The following is an 18,217-nucleotide window of genomic DNA, read 5'->3' on the forward strand; positions in this document are numbered from 1 at the left end:
TTCCCAGTTGCTGTGTGTGTTTTGCTCATAGGATGTGTGTGTGTGCACGTGTGTGTGTATTTGCATTTGCTCATAGGCAGTGTGTGTGTGTGTGTGTGTGTGTGTGTGTGTGTGTGTGTGTGTGTGTGTGTGTGTGTGTGTGTGTGTGTGTGTGTGTCTGTCTTTCTGTGTGTGTGCGTGTGTGTGTGTGTGTGTGTGTGTGTGTGTGTGTGTGTGTGTGTGTGTGTGTGTGTGTGTACATGTGCACACGTAGTGACCTTTGTTCGTGTGGGCTGCATCTGCTGAGGCCGCTACAGGCCACTACAGAGTGCCTGTGGTGTGTGGAGGCAGCGGACACACAGACAACAGAGTTACTGCATGACCACCACACCAGACCACACTCCCACTCTTTGTGCAGTCAGCATTTGTGTGTGTCTGTGTCTGTGTGTGTGTGTGTCTCTGTCTCTGTCTCTGTGTCTGTTCATCTTTTTTGTGTGTGTGCCTTTGTGAATTTGTGTGTGTCTCTCTGTGTACTGCGTGCCTGTTTGTGTGTCTCTCTGTGTAGGTGTTTTGCTCGAGGAGCAAATTAGCATTTTTTTGCATAAACAGACCAAACTGCAGTGAAATGTGTTGGTGTCACACTGTGTTTATGTTTGTGGGCATGCAGGCCATGTCAGTGCGGGCGCGCACATGCAAGAGCTTGTGTGGGCAGAGATACGAGTTGAGCTTGTCATCGCCCACTGGGGAGAGAGGGAGCGCAAGAGAGAGACTTGGCACTAGTGTGCAGTGAGACGTACAGTTTATCTTCACTATGCTCAGCTGCCTGCCACCCTCACCCTCTGCCTCACACTTCCTCCACCTCAGCAGAGAGAGAGAGAGAGAGAGAGAGAGAGAGAGAATTTAGAAAGAGGTGTGCCAGAGTCTTGTCATTAATGCACAGTACGGGGTATATCTCCACTGCCCTCTATGCCCCCTGGACCCTCTGCCCTCCACTTCCACCACCTCCTCAGCAATGTTGGCTCGGGTAAGCCGAGAGGAGCGGCATGGTGCAGTGGCCAGGAGTGATCCTGGCTTCCATAATGACTTCTCACCACTCCTGCAGAGAGGAGCGGGGCTATAGGGTTGCATGCAGGTCAGTGTGTTTACACTGAACTCCTTGGCCCCCGCACTGTTTTGGTTCAGCAGGGCTGTCCTGACTGACTGACTGACGTGACCACGAGGGCAAGGGAGAGGGGCGAGAGTCATCTTAGAACAGATTGGTGAAGGGAGAGAGAGAACATGTGTGTGTGAGAGAGAGAGTGTGTGAGAGAGTGTGTGAGAGAGGAAGAGCGCAAGCTACTGGAATGAGTGTTATGTAATGCCTCTTTGGATGACATCAGCCTATCTGGCAGTGTGTAATCCTCAGCTCTGGGCAGCTAGCCTTACAGCATAGCCTGCTGCGCCTGTGTGTGTGTGTGTGTTTGGATGTCTGCGTTTAATATGCAGAGTCTCTGTTGCAATTACACTGCTTAAGGGCTCTGTGTGTGTGTTTGTTTCTGTGCGTGTGTATGTGTGTGTGTGCGTGTGTGCATGTCTTTGACATGCAGCCAAACTCACTGTCTGATGAGTGTGCTTGTGCCTGTATTAGGGTGCATCAACGCCTTCACGTTTGAAAATCCTGCTGCGATTTTGCAGTATTGCTCCTTTTTGTATTAACAACTTCATTGTAAAATCGTAGCAAATTTGGTCGATGTTAAAGGTGCACTGTGTAGGATTGTGGCCAGAGTAGGTATTGCAACTATTCTGCTCATTGGAACTGAGCTGCCTGTTGCCAAATTTGATCTTTTCATGAATATATACAAAGTAATAAATATTTACTAGTATAACCAAAGTACAGTCATTTTTGCAGCTAAAAACCACAAAATTCAAAATGGGGTACCATGGAGAAGATCCCCCTGGCCATGTATGAAAAGTGCAATTTTCCCAGTCATAATGAATGCTTAGAATTTGATGGTGGTGGTAAGAGTTCATGAAAATTTGTGAATGGGCAGAATTAATTCTGGAAATGTACTACTGAAAATATTACACAGTGCGCCACCTTTGAAAGGGTGGCTTGAAATGATGAATGTCAGTAAATGGAAGTAAAGTGGGTTTTTAGATTACCGGTGTTTTGATCAAAACAAGTTAGGAGAATCATTTGACAGAAGGTTCCAGTTGTTTTTCCACTTTACCAGATTTGAAATCCCTAATGCGTGTTTTTGCAGCCTTCCTTTAGCAGTACCAGTGACTATTTCACAGACACATTTTGTAGTCTGATGTACATGACTCACTGGTGTTGTTGGTGCTTGTTAGCAGCTTGTCACAAACCAGTATGAGAAGTGTTATGGAATACATACACTGTTTTCTCAACTTCACTCAAACACACACACACACACACACACACACACACACACACACACACACACACACACACACACACACACACACACACACACCATATTCTCACGCAGAACCAGACTAAATAGGAAGAGCTACAGGTTTGAGCAATGCAAAGTTGGGAATCGTTTGTCTCTGTTCGTGCGCTCGCTCATGTTTACACGTGCACAATGTAAACACAGTTTGCCAGCTTTGCAACCTGGAGCTTTAGGACATTGGACTCCTGTGTGAATGAACACACACACACACACACACACACACACACACACACACACACACACACACACACACACACACACACACACACACACACACACACACACATTCACACACACACACACATTCAGTACCTTGAAGGATACGGGTTCTCTTGACTTATTAAACCAGATAATGTCAGAATTGTACAATGGATGAGCAGCGTAGACATTGCTACCCTTGATTGTCCCTAGTGGAACATTTGTTGCTTTTTATTTTTTTTTGTAATTTGATTACCGGTATTAGTTTTTTTTTTATTTTCATCTTATGGAATAGATTTTAAAGATTATTAGCGTACAATCATCTCTGCATTGTCAAGACATATTCTGTGTACTTCGGTGGGTCATTTAGACATTTCATTTCTTCTCCTCACTGCTCTCTCTTTATTTTCCCTCGAAGAACCAGATGTCTCTTGCAGCCCAGTTTGTGTGTGTCTGGCACATCACTTTAACCAAAACAGCCAAGATTACAAACCCTAAAATACAGCCTTAAACTCACAGCAAACTCACATTACACAATTACACAATCTCTCTCTCTCTCTCTCTCTCTCTCTCTCTCTCTCTCTCTCTCTCTCTCTCTCTCTCTCTCTCTCTCTCTCTCTCTCTCTCTCTCTCTCTCGCATGTTGTCTGAAAGCTGGGACACAAGCTGTGCTAGTTGCACCGTAACACACATCACGCTACACTTGGTTGGGATTAAACGACCTGTGACACACCTACGTATCCTACCCAGAAATGCAACTGCCAAGACATTTTCACACAGCTGCAGTGTGCAGGAGAACAGAGTTTTACACACACACACGCGCACACATGCACATGCACACGCACACACACACAGAGACTTCTAGAAGGCTGTTATGGATAGCCAGAATATTAATTTCTGTTTTTATTTGTTTGCCCTCTCTCTCCCTCTCTCTCTCTCTCTCTCTCTCTCTCTCTCTCTCTCTCTCTCTCTCTCTCTCTCTCTCTCTCTCTCTCTCTCTCTCTCTCTCTCTCTCTCTCTGTGGCAGTGATTGTGTTGCAGGGTAATAGATGGAATATTGTTTGTGTGTAGCAGAGTGATTCTACGATTCGGCTGCGCTTTTAAGTCTATGGATTTTATTTGCCAATTCCAGTAACTATTAACTGCATCCAATGATGTTTTGGACATAAGCACACATTTATCTTTCATATAATACAGAAGGTGTAGACATGGCACTATTTCCCTCTGCAAGAATGAATATTTAATACTGGTTTTGGGCGTTTTCATGCCGTCCTGTTTTCCAAATGTCAGATTCAGTCTTCATATTAGCATGTAAAGAAACTTGTTTTGCCCAAGCCGATTGTAAATGTTGATTCACAGTAATCGTCACAATATGACAAAACTGTCAGAAAGACAACTGTCCTTTCCATTATACATGAAATTTGCCATTTTGTGTGTGTCCACGAAAACTGTGTTAACCGTGTCACGGTCTGAAACCCCCTCCATAAATCAGTAATGGTTTGGTCTTAGGCCATACGAATAACATCATGTGATGTCATTACCTCTTTGGCAAGATATGGGAAGACTTTTTGGTAAGTTTTGAGCTCCATCCTTCCATAATTTAATCCATTCTTTCTCATGTTCTCATAGCGGGAAAATTGGCTGTCAACTGTGTTATCAACATTCATAAGAATCTGAATTAGAAATCGCATGTAGAAAAACGCAGATAAAGTATACAAATACATTAATTGATTAAGGTGTTGTGGTGGAACTTCTGAGGTTAGCACAACATCATAAAAATGGCTGAAATGTCAAGCCGTGTTACCGTCAATGGTGTTACAATTAGCTATGACAATTGAGAAGGGGTATGTTTTTGCCAATTTACAGTGCCCTCCATAATTATTGGCACCCCTGGTTGAGATGTGTTAAAAGCCTTAAAATAAATTCAGTGTTTATTGCAGAAGAATACTGTCACACTGAAAATTGTAGGAAAATGTAGGCTTCAACTCAAATGAATTGTAAGAAAATAAAAAAATCCCTGACTAAAAAATAATTATTTTTCATTAAATCACCTGTTCCACAATTATTGGCACCCTTAAGAATTCCCAGGAAATAAATATAATTGAAGCATTTCTGTCATTTCTACAGTAGTTACAAAGTTTACCAGAGTATGTAGGAACATTTAATTAGTAATTCATCACTTCCTGTTTCCCTGGGGTATAAATATGACGTGACACCGAGGCCATTTCTCTTATCCACTCTTAACCATGGGAAAGACAAAGGAACACAGCATACAAGTGAGGCAGATGTGCGTCGACCTTCACAGGTCAGGCAGAGGCTACAAGAAGATTGCCACTCAACTGCAGCTGCCCATATCCACTGTGAGGAATAATTAAGAAGTTCAAAACAACTGGAACAGTGGTAAACAAGCCTGGACGAGGACCCAAGTTTATTTTGCCACCACGCACAGTGAGGAGGATGGTAAGAGAAATCAAAAGATCTCCAAAGCTCACTGTTACAGAATTACACCAAATGGTAGCATCCTGGGGTCACAAAGTCTCCAAATCAACCATCAGGCGCTGTCTACACGCCAACAAGCTGTTTGGGAGGCATGCACGGAGAAAACCTTTCCTCACTCACAATCATAAACGCAAGCGTATGGAGTTCGCCAAGCGGTATTGGGGCTTCAACTGGGACCGTGTGCTTTGGTCAGATGAGACCAAGATTGAGCTTTTTGGCAACAAACACTCTAAGTGGGTCTGGCGTACCACGAAAGATGTGCATGCTGAAAAGCACCTCATACCCACTGTGAAGTATGGGGGTGGGTCAGTGATGCTGTGGGGCTGTTTCGCTTCCAAAGGCCCTGGGAAGCTTGTTAGGGTGCATGGCATCATGAATGCTTTGAAATACCAGGACATTTTAAATCAAAATCTGTTGCCCTCTGCCAAAAAGCTGAAGATGGGTCGTCACTGGGTCTTTCAGCAAGACAATGACCCTAAACATATGGCCAAATCTACACAGAAATGGTTAACCAGACACAAAATCAAGCTCCTCCCATGGCCATCTCAGTCCCCAGACCTCAACCCCATTGAGAACCTGTGGGGTGAGCTGAAGAGGAGAGTACAGAGGAGAGGACCCAGGTCTCTGGATGATTTAGAGAGATTCCGCAAAGAGGAATGGCTGAAGATCCCTCTTTCTGTCTTTTCCCATCTTGTGAAACATTATAGGAGAAGATTAGGTGCTGTTTTGTTGGCAAAAGGGGGTTGTACAAAATATTAACACCAGGGGTGCTAATAATTGTGACACACATTATTTGATGTCAAATAATTATTTCTTTATGTGGGATTTTTTCCCCACTGAATAAATGCACTTGTATTGAAGGTTGTATTTTTCTCTTTTTTTCCATTAAGGTCCCATATTATTTAGAAAAAAAATAAAATATTTGGAAGCTAAAAAACACATCTCAACCAGGGGTGCCAATAATTATGGAGGGCACTGTATCTCCATATTGACAGACAAACAAACAAAATAATTTGTGTTCTAGGGCAGTGTTTCCCAACCTTTTTTGTCTTGTGTACCCCTAAGCATTTTCGTTGTGCCATGAGTACCCCCCCCCAAGTCAAATTCTCTATCCCAATGTAACTAAGCTCCATACATTTGTTAAAATTACATTTTTCCAAGTACCCCCTGCAGTGTGCTCGCGTACCCCTAGTGGTACACGTACCCCTGGTTGGGAAACAGTGTTCTAGGGAGATGGGTTTGTTTGCTCTGTTTTTTCTCCTAAAAAAGTGCCGAGTTCCCCTGCACTGTTGACCGTAACACAGTTGAGTAACACGGTTGACTGTTTTGAAAGTGTTTTTGTGCTATTGATCTCTTATGTGTTGAAAAAATCCTATGAACAGACATTAGGGATTCTCTGGAGAAGGAAGTCTTGTGTAAGGAGGGTGACTAAATTCAAATCAGACGTTACAGGGATTTATAATGAAAAATGTTTCAGTCTGTATCACAGTGAATCATAAAATTCTACTTATGAAGCTCAACAATCACATTTTCTATATCAGTTGCACAGATTAATGACAACATTATTGCTAAGGGACATAAGCACTTTCAAACGTATGTTGTTTCAACTCTGTAGTATTTTTATATATGTTTGAAACGACAGTTTTTGTCCAACACTGTTGACAAAATAATCAAGCAAATGTTTCATTTCATTAGAGTATTTATCAAATGATTTAAGATTAAGCTTGGCAATTTGTTTGTTTGGAAACTTAAATATATACACTATGTAAACATCTAGGTCATTTAGTTGAAAAAAAATGCTGATAATTGACACTTTGCTTTTGCCAAAAGCGTAGGCGAATCGTAGAATCACTCAGCAGTGATTCTGTTATGGTTGTAAGGTAATAGATGAAATATAATTTGCTGATGGTGATTACTCTCAGGAAGCTTATAAGTATCAGCCCATCAGAAGTAATGGCTTTACTACACAGGTCAAGTGTGTGTGTGGATGGGGGGGGGCGGGGGTCATTAACTTGGGACTTGGGAGGAAATGGCCCACACAATTTCAGCCCTCTGGTACTTACAGAGAGACATGATTGTCATCTCCTCTCTCTGCTCTGCTCTCTTCTCTTTCGTTCTCCTTGCCCTCTTCGCAGGAGTGGTTTCAGACTCTTTGTCTGTCTGTCTGTCTGTCTGTCTGTCTGTCTGTCTCTCTCTCTCTCTCTCTCTCTAACAGACAAACCAGTATGAGAAGTGTTATGGAATAGACGGGGAGGAACGGTAGCCTACCATGCACCCCCCCCACAACAAAACGCCACATGACTTTTTTTAATCTTCAAGATGTCCTGAATAAGAATTTGAGTGGTAACAGTCATATAACTCACTCCCACTATGATTTTTCACATCATATTGTATATGACCCCATGCATTCTAGTCCTATGTAGTGGTACACTGCCAAGGCCTCTAGAGCCATGATGCAGTTGGTTATAATAGCTTATGATATACCATATGAAAGCTTGGAGTCTGTAGTATATATATATTATACTGTATTTGGTTTAACTTTTGCATAGCAACAGTTGCTAGGCAAAGCATCTTCCTTAGCAACCAGCATCAGTGATACGGTTCCTCTGCGATTACATTGTGTTGTGATGTCTGGATCTAGATGGCTTTTCCCAAGTGCCACATGACTTCTTTGAACCTCCAAGATGTCCCTAATAAGAATTTGAGTGGTTACAGTAATACATTCCTATTGTACATCATATTGTACATGACCCCAGTATGCTCAAGGCTATACGTTTTAGTCCTATGTCGTTATAAACTGTCAAGGTCTTAACAGCCATTTTGCAGTTGGTTATCATAGCTTGCCATATACCATATGTAAGCTTGGAGTGTGTAGTTTATGAATATTATATCATATTTTGGTGTACCTATGATATTTGGAAAAATGTACTTGGCTCAGCTATATAATGTGTGAGAGCTCTGTTTTTTTTTCAATTCTTTAAATAACTTACGTATACTGGTATATAAAGACCTTATAAGCACTCCATCACTCAACCAATTAACCAATCACCAACCACCACTCAATCAATCAACCAATCACCAGCCATGTTCTGGTGTTCCACTACCTGGTGAAAGATCAACCGAATTCTGCCATTCCTCCACCATCAGAGACCCTTACAGTATATGATGGAAATGCTTGCTTCTACAATATGATGGTAAATGGCCCTGGAAAATACATCAGAGTTATCAGCTAATACAGTAATACAGTAATGGAATGTGTATAATTGTGTGTAATGTATAATTTTATTGTGCATCTTTTTAAATTTAGAAAATTCCAGACACATTTGTAGAGATCTCCTCATTGCTATTTGACAGCATAACTACGTCTGGATGTGGAGACATCATTTTCAGCACAGACCAATACAGACCCAAATCCATCAAGTCAATGGAAAGGAAACACCGTGGCTGTGGAGAGAAGTTAATTATAGGGGGTGGAGCAACAAAACGTCCCAGGAAGTGGAAACAGTTTTTAATGAATGAGGAAAACAAGGTGCAGAGTGGTGATAAGTACGCTTCAAAACTGCAAGGCTGCAAAGTCATTTTTATCTGTGTGAAGAATGTGCATACCTTACACCGGGGGAGGGTTTGACAACAAGAAAGACTGAAATTCCATAACTCAGGTCATCACAGGAAGAGACCGACACCAGGGTTGTCCTTTACAGCCAATATGCTGCAAATGAGCATTATACCAACGTACGGATCAAGAGTCCTGACTCTGACCTATTCTTCATTTTGCTGCACTTTGCTGGAACCATGGGCATCAACATCCTACTTGACACCAAGATACAGAGAAAGTCCAGACTGATCAATGGCACACAAACTGCAGCAGAACTTGGTCAAGAAAATGCACAGCTGTACTTGGTCTCCATGGCTTCACTGGGAATGATGCTACAAGTGCATTCCGAGGCAAAGGTAAACTTCTTCCTCTAACGAAGATGTTCAAAGCCCCCCAGTTTGTTACCAACCTTGCCAAATTTGGTGAAACCTGGACAGTGACAGAAGCCCTTAATGATGATTGTGAAAAAATCACATGGGACTTCTATGGCGAAAAGAAAGCTGAAAAGGTTGATGACATGCGATTGAACATCATTAACAAACTTTGCACCAAACACGGAAAGTCTATTCCTGGAAATGTGGACATGGCTTTGCTACCACCATGCAGAAAAAGCCTCACGCAGCATGTCCATAGGGTTCATTTTCAGGTTGCCCTGTGGAAAAGAGCCAACATCAACAATCCTGTAATTCCATCCGTGGGTCAAGGACATGGGTGGTTAATGGCATAAAGTGGTATACAGCCCCTGTGGTATGAAGGTGAGAGTCAGCCACAGAGGTTGGAGGACATCTGTGGTGAAGTCCACTGTGATGATAGCAGTGAGAGTGAAGTTGAAAGTGATTGGTCAAGCTCAGACAGTGACAGTCGCAGTGAATGAGCTGTCTGCCTTGGACTAAACCTTTCCCCAAATGTTCAATAAACTTTGTTTATGATTCAACTTGTTTCCTTCTATTGTGGTGTTGTGCTCCAACTTGCACAGATGTGACAGTGACACATACAGTACTGCTCGCTATATTGTCAATATTTCCAGTAGTTAGTAATTAAACTATTATTATACTTTTACAAATTGTTAATGTATTTGCCTGTAAGGTCTTTATATATGTGTATGGTTGTATGGATGAGTCATTTAAAGGATCAGAAAAATGAAAAATACTCTCACACATCATATAACTGAACCAAGTACATTTTTCCAAATTGTACACCAAAATATGATATAATATTCATAAACTACACACTTCAAGCTTACAGATATGGCAAGCTACCAACTGCAAAATGGCTGTTAAGACCTTGACAGTTTATAACGACATATGACTAAAACGTATAGCCTTGAGCATACTGGGGTCATGTACAATATGATGTACAGTAGGAATGTATTACTGTTACCACTCAAATTCTTATCAGGGACATCTTGGAGGTTCAAAGAAGTCATGTGGCACTTGGGAAAAGCCATCTATATCCAGACATCACAACACAATGTAATCGCAGAGGAACCGTATCACTGATGCTGGTTGCTAAGGAAGATGCTTTGCCTAGCAACTGTTGCTATGCAAAAGTTAAACCAAATACAGTATAATATATGTATACTACAGACTCCAAGCTTTCATATGGTATATCATAAGCTATTATAACCAACTGCATCATGGCTCTAGAGGCCTTGGCAGTGTACCACTACATAGGACTAGAATGCATGGGGTCATATACAATATGATGTGAAAAATCATAGTGGGAGTGAGTTATATGACTGTTACCACTCAAATTCTTATTCAGGACATCTTGAAGATTAAAAAAAGTCATGTGGCGTTTTGTTGTGGGGGGGGTGCATGGTAGGCTACCGTTCCTCCCCGTCTATAATACATACACTGTTTTCTCAACTTCACTAAAACACACACACACACACACACACACACACGCGCGCACACTATACACTAGTCTGATCTCTCTCAAGCACCATGGACACGGTTGGCTCACACAAATATGCCCTCACCGACACACCACTGCCCTATTCCGTGTGTGTGTGTGTGTGTGTGTGTGTGTGTGTGTGTGTGTGTGTGTGTGTGTGTGTGTGTGTGTGTGTGTGGGGCGGCCCTCAGGCCAGTGGTTTGTAGTTTATATCTGTGGCTTAGCAGCGTCAGTCTGCTCCCTCCTGTGTAAACCTGTTGGGCTGGATCTCTGCATTAGTTCCCGCTCAGCTGCCGACAGCCTATCAGAGGCCCGCAGCGCTGGGAAAAGCTTTTGATTGTTGTTTTCTGGCGCGCTCACTCTCCTTTTCTCTCCCACTCTTTTGCTCTCTCTTTTTCTTCTTTGTGCTTTCTTTCTCTATCTTTCTTGTTCCCTCTCTTTCTTTCTCTCTTTTTCTCCCCCATGCTATTTCACTCTCTGTTGCTCTTACTATCTCTTTCTTTGATGCTCTTTCACTGTTTCTTTTTCTCTTGCTCTCTTCTTGTCTTTCTCTATTGCTTGCTCTTTCACCTTTTGCTTTACTCTCTCTCTCTCTCTCTCTCTCTCTCTCTCTCTCTCTCTCTCTCTCTCTCTCTCTCTCTCTTTCTCTCTCTCTCTCTCTCTCTCTCTCTCTCTCTCTCTCTCTCTCTCTCTCTCTCTCTCTCTCTCTCAATTGTTCACTATCCTCTGGTCTGTTATTGCATCTCCTTTGCCACTCTTGGGACGCTTGATGCAATTATTGCTTAGCTGTTCCACCATGTGTGAGAAGAAGTGTGTTGTTCTTACATGATTTCTCCTATTAAATGTAGACACCAATGTTGCCTTTCAATAAGGCATCTTGAGACATGTCTTGCATGTCGTGCTCGAGACTTGTCTTGCATTCTTTTTTCAAATTGATGTAGAAATGATCTTGCCTCTTGATTTCGTGGACCTTTTCATTTCTTTTTCTTCAGATCTTTGTGGCAGTCTGTGTCTTTTTGTCTCTTTCAGGATGAAATTTTCTAGGCTGTATGATCTTGTGCAGGGTGCCTGAAGTCAGGCGTGAGAGAGAGGGGGCTGCATTGAACATTCACAATTAGATAGTCATAATAATGATAGGCTGGTGTGCTATTTCAGACATAGCATTATACAGTTGAGGACAATATTAGCAGCCCCCCTCCTGAAATTAGACATCACTCTTGATTTTTCTGTGAGAATGACTATTATTTAAAAGTTTCTATTATTCTGGAAGTAAATTCACTATGCAGATAATATCCAGTAAGTTTAATTTTGATTTTTCTATTGTTTCAAGGAGATTTTCATTTTAGCCTTTTTTTTGTTTAAACCTGTTCTAAATCTAAATTCAACTTATTTGACATTATCTCCATTGTGCAGTTGTTTGTAGAATAACAGAAACTTGTTGTAAATGATCATTCTCACTGAGAAATCAAGAGAGATGTCCAATATCAGGAGGAGGACTAATAATATCGCCCTCAACTGTATCTTCCACTCTGCCTTGCAGGATTGTGTGAGCTGATGTAGGAAGGGGGTTGCAGCTCGGGGGTCAGTAACTTGGCCATTGTTCGGGCTCTGTTTTGATCGTTTCACCGACGTGCTTATTTTGGCAACAGAGGGAGGGGGCGTTGAGGCTGAGGTTAGTTCATGAGGCAGCCTGTCAGGTTATGATAGCTGTGAGCTCCTATCATACTCGGTGAGGCTGACCTGAATTAGAAGAATGATCCCACAGGATACACAGATCAGCACATACAAGCTCTGAGTTGTCAAGCTATTGAGTATCAGGTCACATAGTCTTTGAATGTATTTATATCCCCGAAACGCGGAGCGTCGGGGATGTAATGGTTTTGCGTGCGCCGCCGCTGCCGCCGCCGCCGCGTCGTCTGCCGCGTAATGTCTTTCGTGTTAACGCGATAACTTTTGAACGGATGTTTGGATTTGTCCCAGATTTGGTGTGTGAATGCTCTAGGGTAGGTTCATGAACTGATTCGAGTTTGGAGGTCAACAATTTCAAGATGGCCGAATTCAAGATGGCCGAATTTTTGTTTAGCCCATTACTTCTGACCGGGTGGATGGATTTGTCCCAGATTTGGTGTGTGAATGCTCTAGGGTGGGTTCATGAACTGGTTCGAGTTTGGAGGTTAACACTTTCAAGATGGCCGCATTCAAGATGGCCGAATTTTTGTTTGGTCCATAACTTCTGACCGGGTGGATGGATTTGTCCCAGATTTGGTGTGTGAATGTTCTAGGGTAGGTTCATGAACTGATTCGAGTTTGGAGGTCAACAATTTCAAGATGGCCGAATTCAAGATGGCCGAATTTTTGTTTGGCCCATTACTTCTGACCGGGTGGATGGATTTGTCCCAGATTTGGTGTGTGAATGCTCTAGGGTGGGTTAATGAACTGATTCGAGTTTGGAGGTCAACACTTTCAAAATGGTGGAATTTTTATTTGGCCCATAACTTCTGACTGGGTGGATTGATTTGCCCGGTAACTCCTTAATTTAATGGTTCACCATTTCAGTGAATCTGCCATATCAGGTAGGCCTACAGCAGACGTGGGCAAACTCAGGCCCGGGGGCCACATGCGGCCCGCTCAGCCATTTCATGCGGCCCTCAGAGCCTTTCCAAGAAAAAAAATGCATATTCATATGGTCATTCATTCTTATATTGGCTACCTAAAACAAGGGTCTTGGAAACCTAAGATTACTAAGTCTACATCTGGATACAATCAGTAGGAAGGGTATAACTGACAATGGTTAATTATGTTGGCGTACACCATTTTTTATTATTGGCACGGGCAAGTTGCCTACTACATCCGGCCCTTTGGTCAACTTTCTAAGCCCAATGCGGCCCTTGGCCCAAAATAATTGCCCACCCCTGGCCTACAGTGTAATAACCAGTGTAACAATATGTAATACCATGTAATACTTGTGTAATACCAGTGTAAAAATAGGCAATACCAGGTACAGTGTAATAACCAGTGTAACAATATGTAATACCATGTAATACTAGTGTAATACCAGTGTAAAAATATGCAATACCATGTAATACCACTTACACACAAATAGCCTACATGATATAAGTACAACATTGGTACATGGTGTCACACTGGTATGACGTGGTATTAAATATTGTTACACTGGTTATTACACTGTACCTAATGTGGTATATCCACTGTAATAGTGAACCATTAAAACAGTGTTACCATTTGCCCCATTTTTCCCTTCATTTTCACAATAGTCATTTGGTTTTAAGCCTATGCACGTCATTGATCTATGTATAGATATTAAATATATTTATTTTATATTTTGTATTTATCATAAACGTTCATGAAAAGGTGGACGGGAGTGGTAGGAATGATTGGGGACTGGAAGCGTCGCGTTTCGGGGATATACCTTAAGCAGTCGAAGGCGACTGCACAGGCAGTCTAGTTTGAACTAAGTGTTGAAGAGTGAAAGTTTGATTGATGATTGAGGTTTTTCTCCCAATACTTTTGGTCAAAAAGTGAGAGACTTGCAGACAAATTATACACAGATTGATACGAAAGTATTATCCAGTTTAAGATGAATATATGCATTTAAAGTATTGAGTATCTCTGTTTCATTAGAAATGCATTATTGTGGTATTTAGAGGGTTGTATGAGAATTGGAAAATGTGGCAGTTTTTTGTATTTTGTCTATCATGTCATCATACAGACATTTATACAGTCATGCATACACACGCGCACACACACACACACACACACACACACACACACACACACACACACACACACACACACACACACACACACACACACACACCACCTTGTTTTTTTTGTAATTACCACTTTTCAAATATGAATCTAAGTCAAAATAATATTGTGAAAACAAAGGCTGGCTCATCCATTGTTGTTGTATTTAAATTATGATTGGTATGCAATTTTTTTGGTAAACTTTCATGGGCTTTCCTTAACTCCTCCTCACATGGAAAGCTCTCCGTACAGCTCCGTCTACTTGTCACCCCCACCAGACAACAACTGGCGAAGGTAAGTCACCTCTAAACTTGCCTGTAAACTGCCTCGTACTTTTGTGGTGTGTGCCTGTGTGTATGTTTTCTATTTACAGTACTGTTAGTGTGTGACTCCCTGTGTTGCAGTTTTCTGTGTGTCTGTGTCTGTATGTCTGTCTATCTGTCTGTCTGTCTCTGTCTGTCTGTCTGTCTGTCTGTCTGTCTGTCTGTCTGTCTGTCTGTCTTTTATTTTTTTGGACATTTACAATTTAACACTCCCTGCTCCTTCCCTCGTCCCCTTATGTCGGCCTGTTACACAAGCCAAATGGCACAAGAGCGTTTCCATGTACGTAACCTGCCGTCATTTCCCCCAGCGCAGCTGATAAGCAGCACAGTGAGGTCAGTCACACAGAGATGGACGTAACCACACTCTTCTCTGCTCTGCTCTTACCCAAAGGGCCTCCTCCACAGCAACCATATACGTGCTGCAGCCAATTAAACTGCACATGCGTTCCACAGCCCCATTAAACGGGACATCCTGTGCATCCTAAACAAGCCGACCTTGGCACTTAGCAGGCGAATACATTTTTTTCAGTGTTCTTCTAGCTGTTTTACTGTTCTTTTTTTGGTGGTGATTCCTAAGCGCTACATTTATTAGCATTCTTACAAGGGGCATTTGATGCTACACAGGCAAATACAGGAACCATCCCTCTTTTTTTTGCTCTTTCCATTTTCAATGTTTTCTCCGGATTGTCTCTGGTAAACCAATGACCACTGCAAACCCACAATAGCTTAAAAACCCTGATCCTTTTCAACAGACAAGCAAACAAACAAATTCATCCCATGACTAATGCTGGGTTTGTCTGCTAAAAAAAAAACTACTACTGAATGCTGGGAGCCAATCAAAACGAATATGGGTTCCAGTGAATGACTATTGGTGTTCATACACTGTAGAGGAGCTGCTGATGTGTTCACAAACCGTACACACACACACACACACACACACACACACACACACACACACACACACACACACACACACACACGTGCATGCACACACCCACATAAGCTACAAGTCTATTCATGGCTAATGTTTATCTTTCCCTAGGGAAGTTCTTCTTTGATGGTTGTACAATTAGCAAAAAAGTTAACCAAATGAACTTGTTTGTTGGTGTACAATGTATTTTTACGTTCCAGATGCAGCCATGTTTTCCACACAAATGCACACACGCACATCAAAACAAGCATAGAGGATACATGACAAGAATTGGTCCAGCCACACAACTAACCAACAAATACAACCAGCAACAGCAAGCTTGAACAGTAAAGGGGGGGAAAAGCCCTCAGTGCCCACGGCCAGTTGAGCAGACCTACAAACGCGCACACACACACATACACTTCAAAAAAGCATAAAGGCACAGCATGGCGAACTGGTCCAGGTAGGCACAAAACTAACCAACAAACGGCAAGGGCAAGCTGAACAGAGAAGAAAAAAAAGCTCACAGTGCCCACGGCCAGATCAGCATAGTGGACCAACTGCTGTGTTTACCGTGGCCTCATCTCCAGGCCGTATCGACCGGTTCGCAGAGACCTGCCCCTCCCCCCTCTCCTCTCTCCCCCTTGCCAGTCAGCCCTTTGCTGCATGCTGTTTTGAATTTTGCTTTTGGCCCTCGTCCAATGCCACTCCCCTATGTTGCTCTGCTTTGCTCTGGACCAAAGCAGTACGGTCAGACAGACAACATGATGGCTCAACTCACTCAGCTGCGCTCAACTGGCTGGGTGTCACCACCAAGAAGCTGATTCTTTTGAACGACTCCTAGATATGAATGATGGGGACAAAGTTGCAGCTGAGCAACTGTTCTTTTGAGGTTTTTTTGAGGTTTGGCATGTGTGCGACGAACTGTCAACTGCTATAGAGTCAGTGCATGGTTTCTTCTACATTTTGCTGGGTTGGCCATCACATAAAATTCACATAGTCTAGGTAATCGACCATACTGCCCTAGAAAGGCTGTGCAGTAACTACGCCAACATGGAAACTGAGAAAGCCTTGGTATTACCTTCAAAGCCTTGGTATTACCGCACGAACACACCAGAAGAGACAACCGCTGCAATGAGTCGCTGGACTGTTTGGATGGCAAGAGTGACACAAATGATAAAAGTGATACAGTATGACCGTTAAAAGCAGAATGAAAGCATTCTAAGTCTAACATTCCAATTGGCTGCAGTGGCTGTTGCTGCACCGCATCATAGCTCATTGCCATACTATTAACTGAAGTTCAACTACCAACTGTTGCTCGTGTCGCCCAAATTGCTTTTGTCACCAGCTCCTCTATACAAAGTCTATTACTTTAGTTGCCATCATCGCTCTTGTCAAGTTCGATGTGTTTACACGGTAAGGTTGGATATCGTAGTTACTTCAAATTTGACCTGACAATATCAGGACACATTTGGACCAAAAGTATACCTATATATACCAGTATACCTATCCATATCGACTCAGCTCTTCCAAGGCTTTGGGTTTGTGCACAAGGCTTGATTCATTCATTTATTTCATTAAAATATTAAAATATATTTATTCCATTAAAATATATTCACAGTCACTATTTTAAGATATTTTCCTCTTTTTTTTTTTTTTTTTACAATTCACTTGATTGTCCTGACGGGTTTGGGCTTCCTGTGCCCTGGCCATGCACCACGTTCCTTCCAATCCTAGAGGAAACACTGCAGTGGCCAATGATTTCCACGCGTGGCGACAGTACTGTCCCTTGGCCGTTGATAAACTAAAAGGAGACAAACTCAGATTACACACACACACACACACACACAGCCACACAAGACACACAGACACACAGGCAAACACCTGCTGTAGGTCATAGAGCCTTTATCTGATCTAAACATTGCGTGTATGTTTGGATGACTTCGTGTAGGAACGAAAGGCGTTTTTTTTCTCTGATGACTATTTTCTGAAATGTTACATTTCTTTTACTTACTTTCACTTATACTATGTACACAACTAAAATATATATATACTGTTTAACTCAAATTAACTCTATTAACTCTTCATTAAAGTGCTATCCTAATCGACATGTTTTTGGGGAAATGAATGTTTTTGTTCCATATTAATGCTGTGTGTGTGTGTTCGTTAAGGCTGGTGTCTGTCTTCACATGCCCTCCTGTTTTGCAGTGCGATGATGGGGGAGAGCGTGTGAAGAGAAACACTCGCTCCATTGTCTGAACTGGATGTTTTGGGATGGTGGTAGCTCATTGTGTCTGACTCCTGGTGAATCCCACTTACTAATGTTGCATTTTCTGCCCTGATTCTAAACACCTGCCTCCTCTCCTTCCCTCACTTACCCTCCCTCTACTCAAGGATGAGGGTGCAGCTCGCTCCCTCTCTCCTCCCTCTCCCTCTCTCTCTCTCTGCCTCTCATCCCTCCCTCTCTCTCTCTCTCCCTCTCCTCCCTCCCTCTCTCTCTCTCTGCCTCTCCTCCCTCCCTCTCTCTCTCTCTCCCTCGCCTCCCTCCCTCTCTCTCTCTCTCTCTCTCTCTCTCAGCCTCTCCTCCCTCCCTCTCT

At 42.5% G+C, this 18,217-nt stretch overlaps 1 protein-coding gene across 4 annotated transcripts in view; it reads left to right on the forward strand.

Moving 5' to 3' along the window:
• Positions 1–18,217, forward strand: part of crtc3 (CREB regulated transcription coactivator 3) — a 73,438-nt gene that overhangs the window by 24,772 nt on the left and 30,449 nt on the right. For all 4 annotated transcript variants that reach the window (XM_063187826.1, XM_063187825.1, XM_063187828.1 and 1 more), the window contains exon 4: positions 14,620–14,681. In XM_063187826.1, coding sequence (XP_063043896.1) covers positions 14,620–14,681 — 62 coding nt within the window. The remainder of the gene's footprint in view (positions 1–14,619; positions 14,682–18,217) is intronic.

The sequence above is a fragment of the Engraulis encrasicolus genome, chromosome 22, assembly GCF_034702125.1.
Source record: "Engraulis encrasicolus isolate BLACKSEA-1 chromosome 22, IST_EnEncr_1.0, whole genome shotgun sequence".
In the NCBI taxonomy this organism is placed as follows: Eukaryota; Metazoa; Chordata; class Actinopteri; order Clupeiformes; family Engraulidae; genus Engraulis; species Engraulis encrasicolus.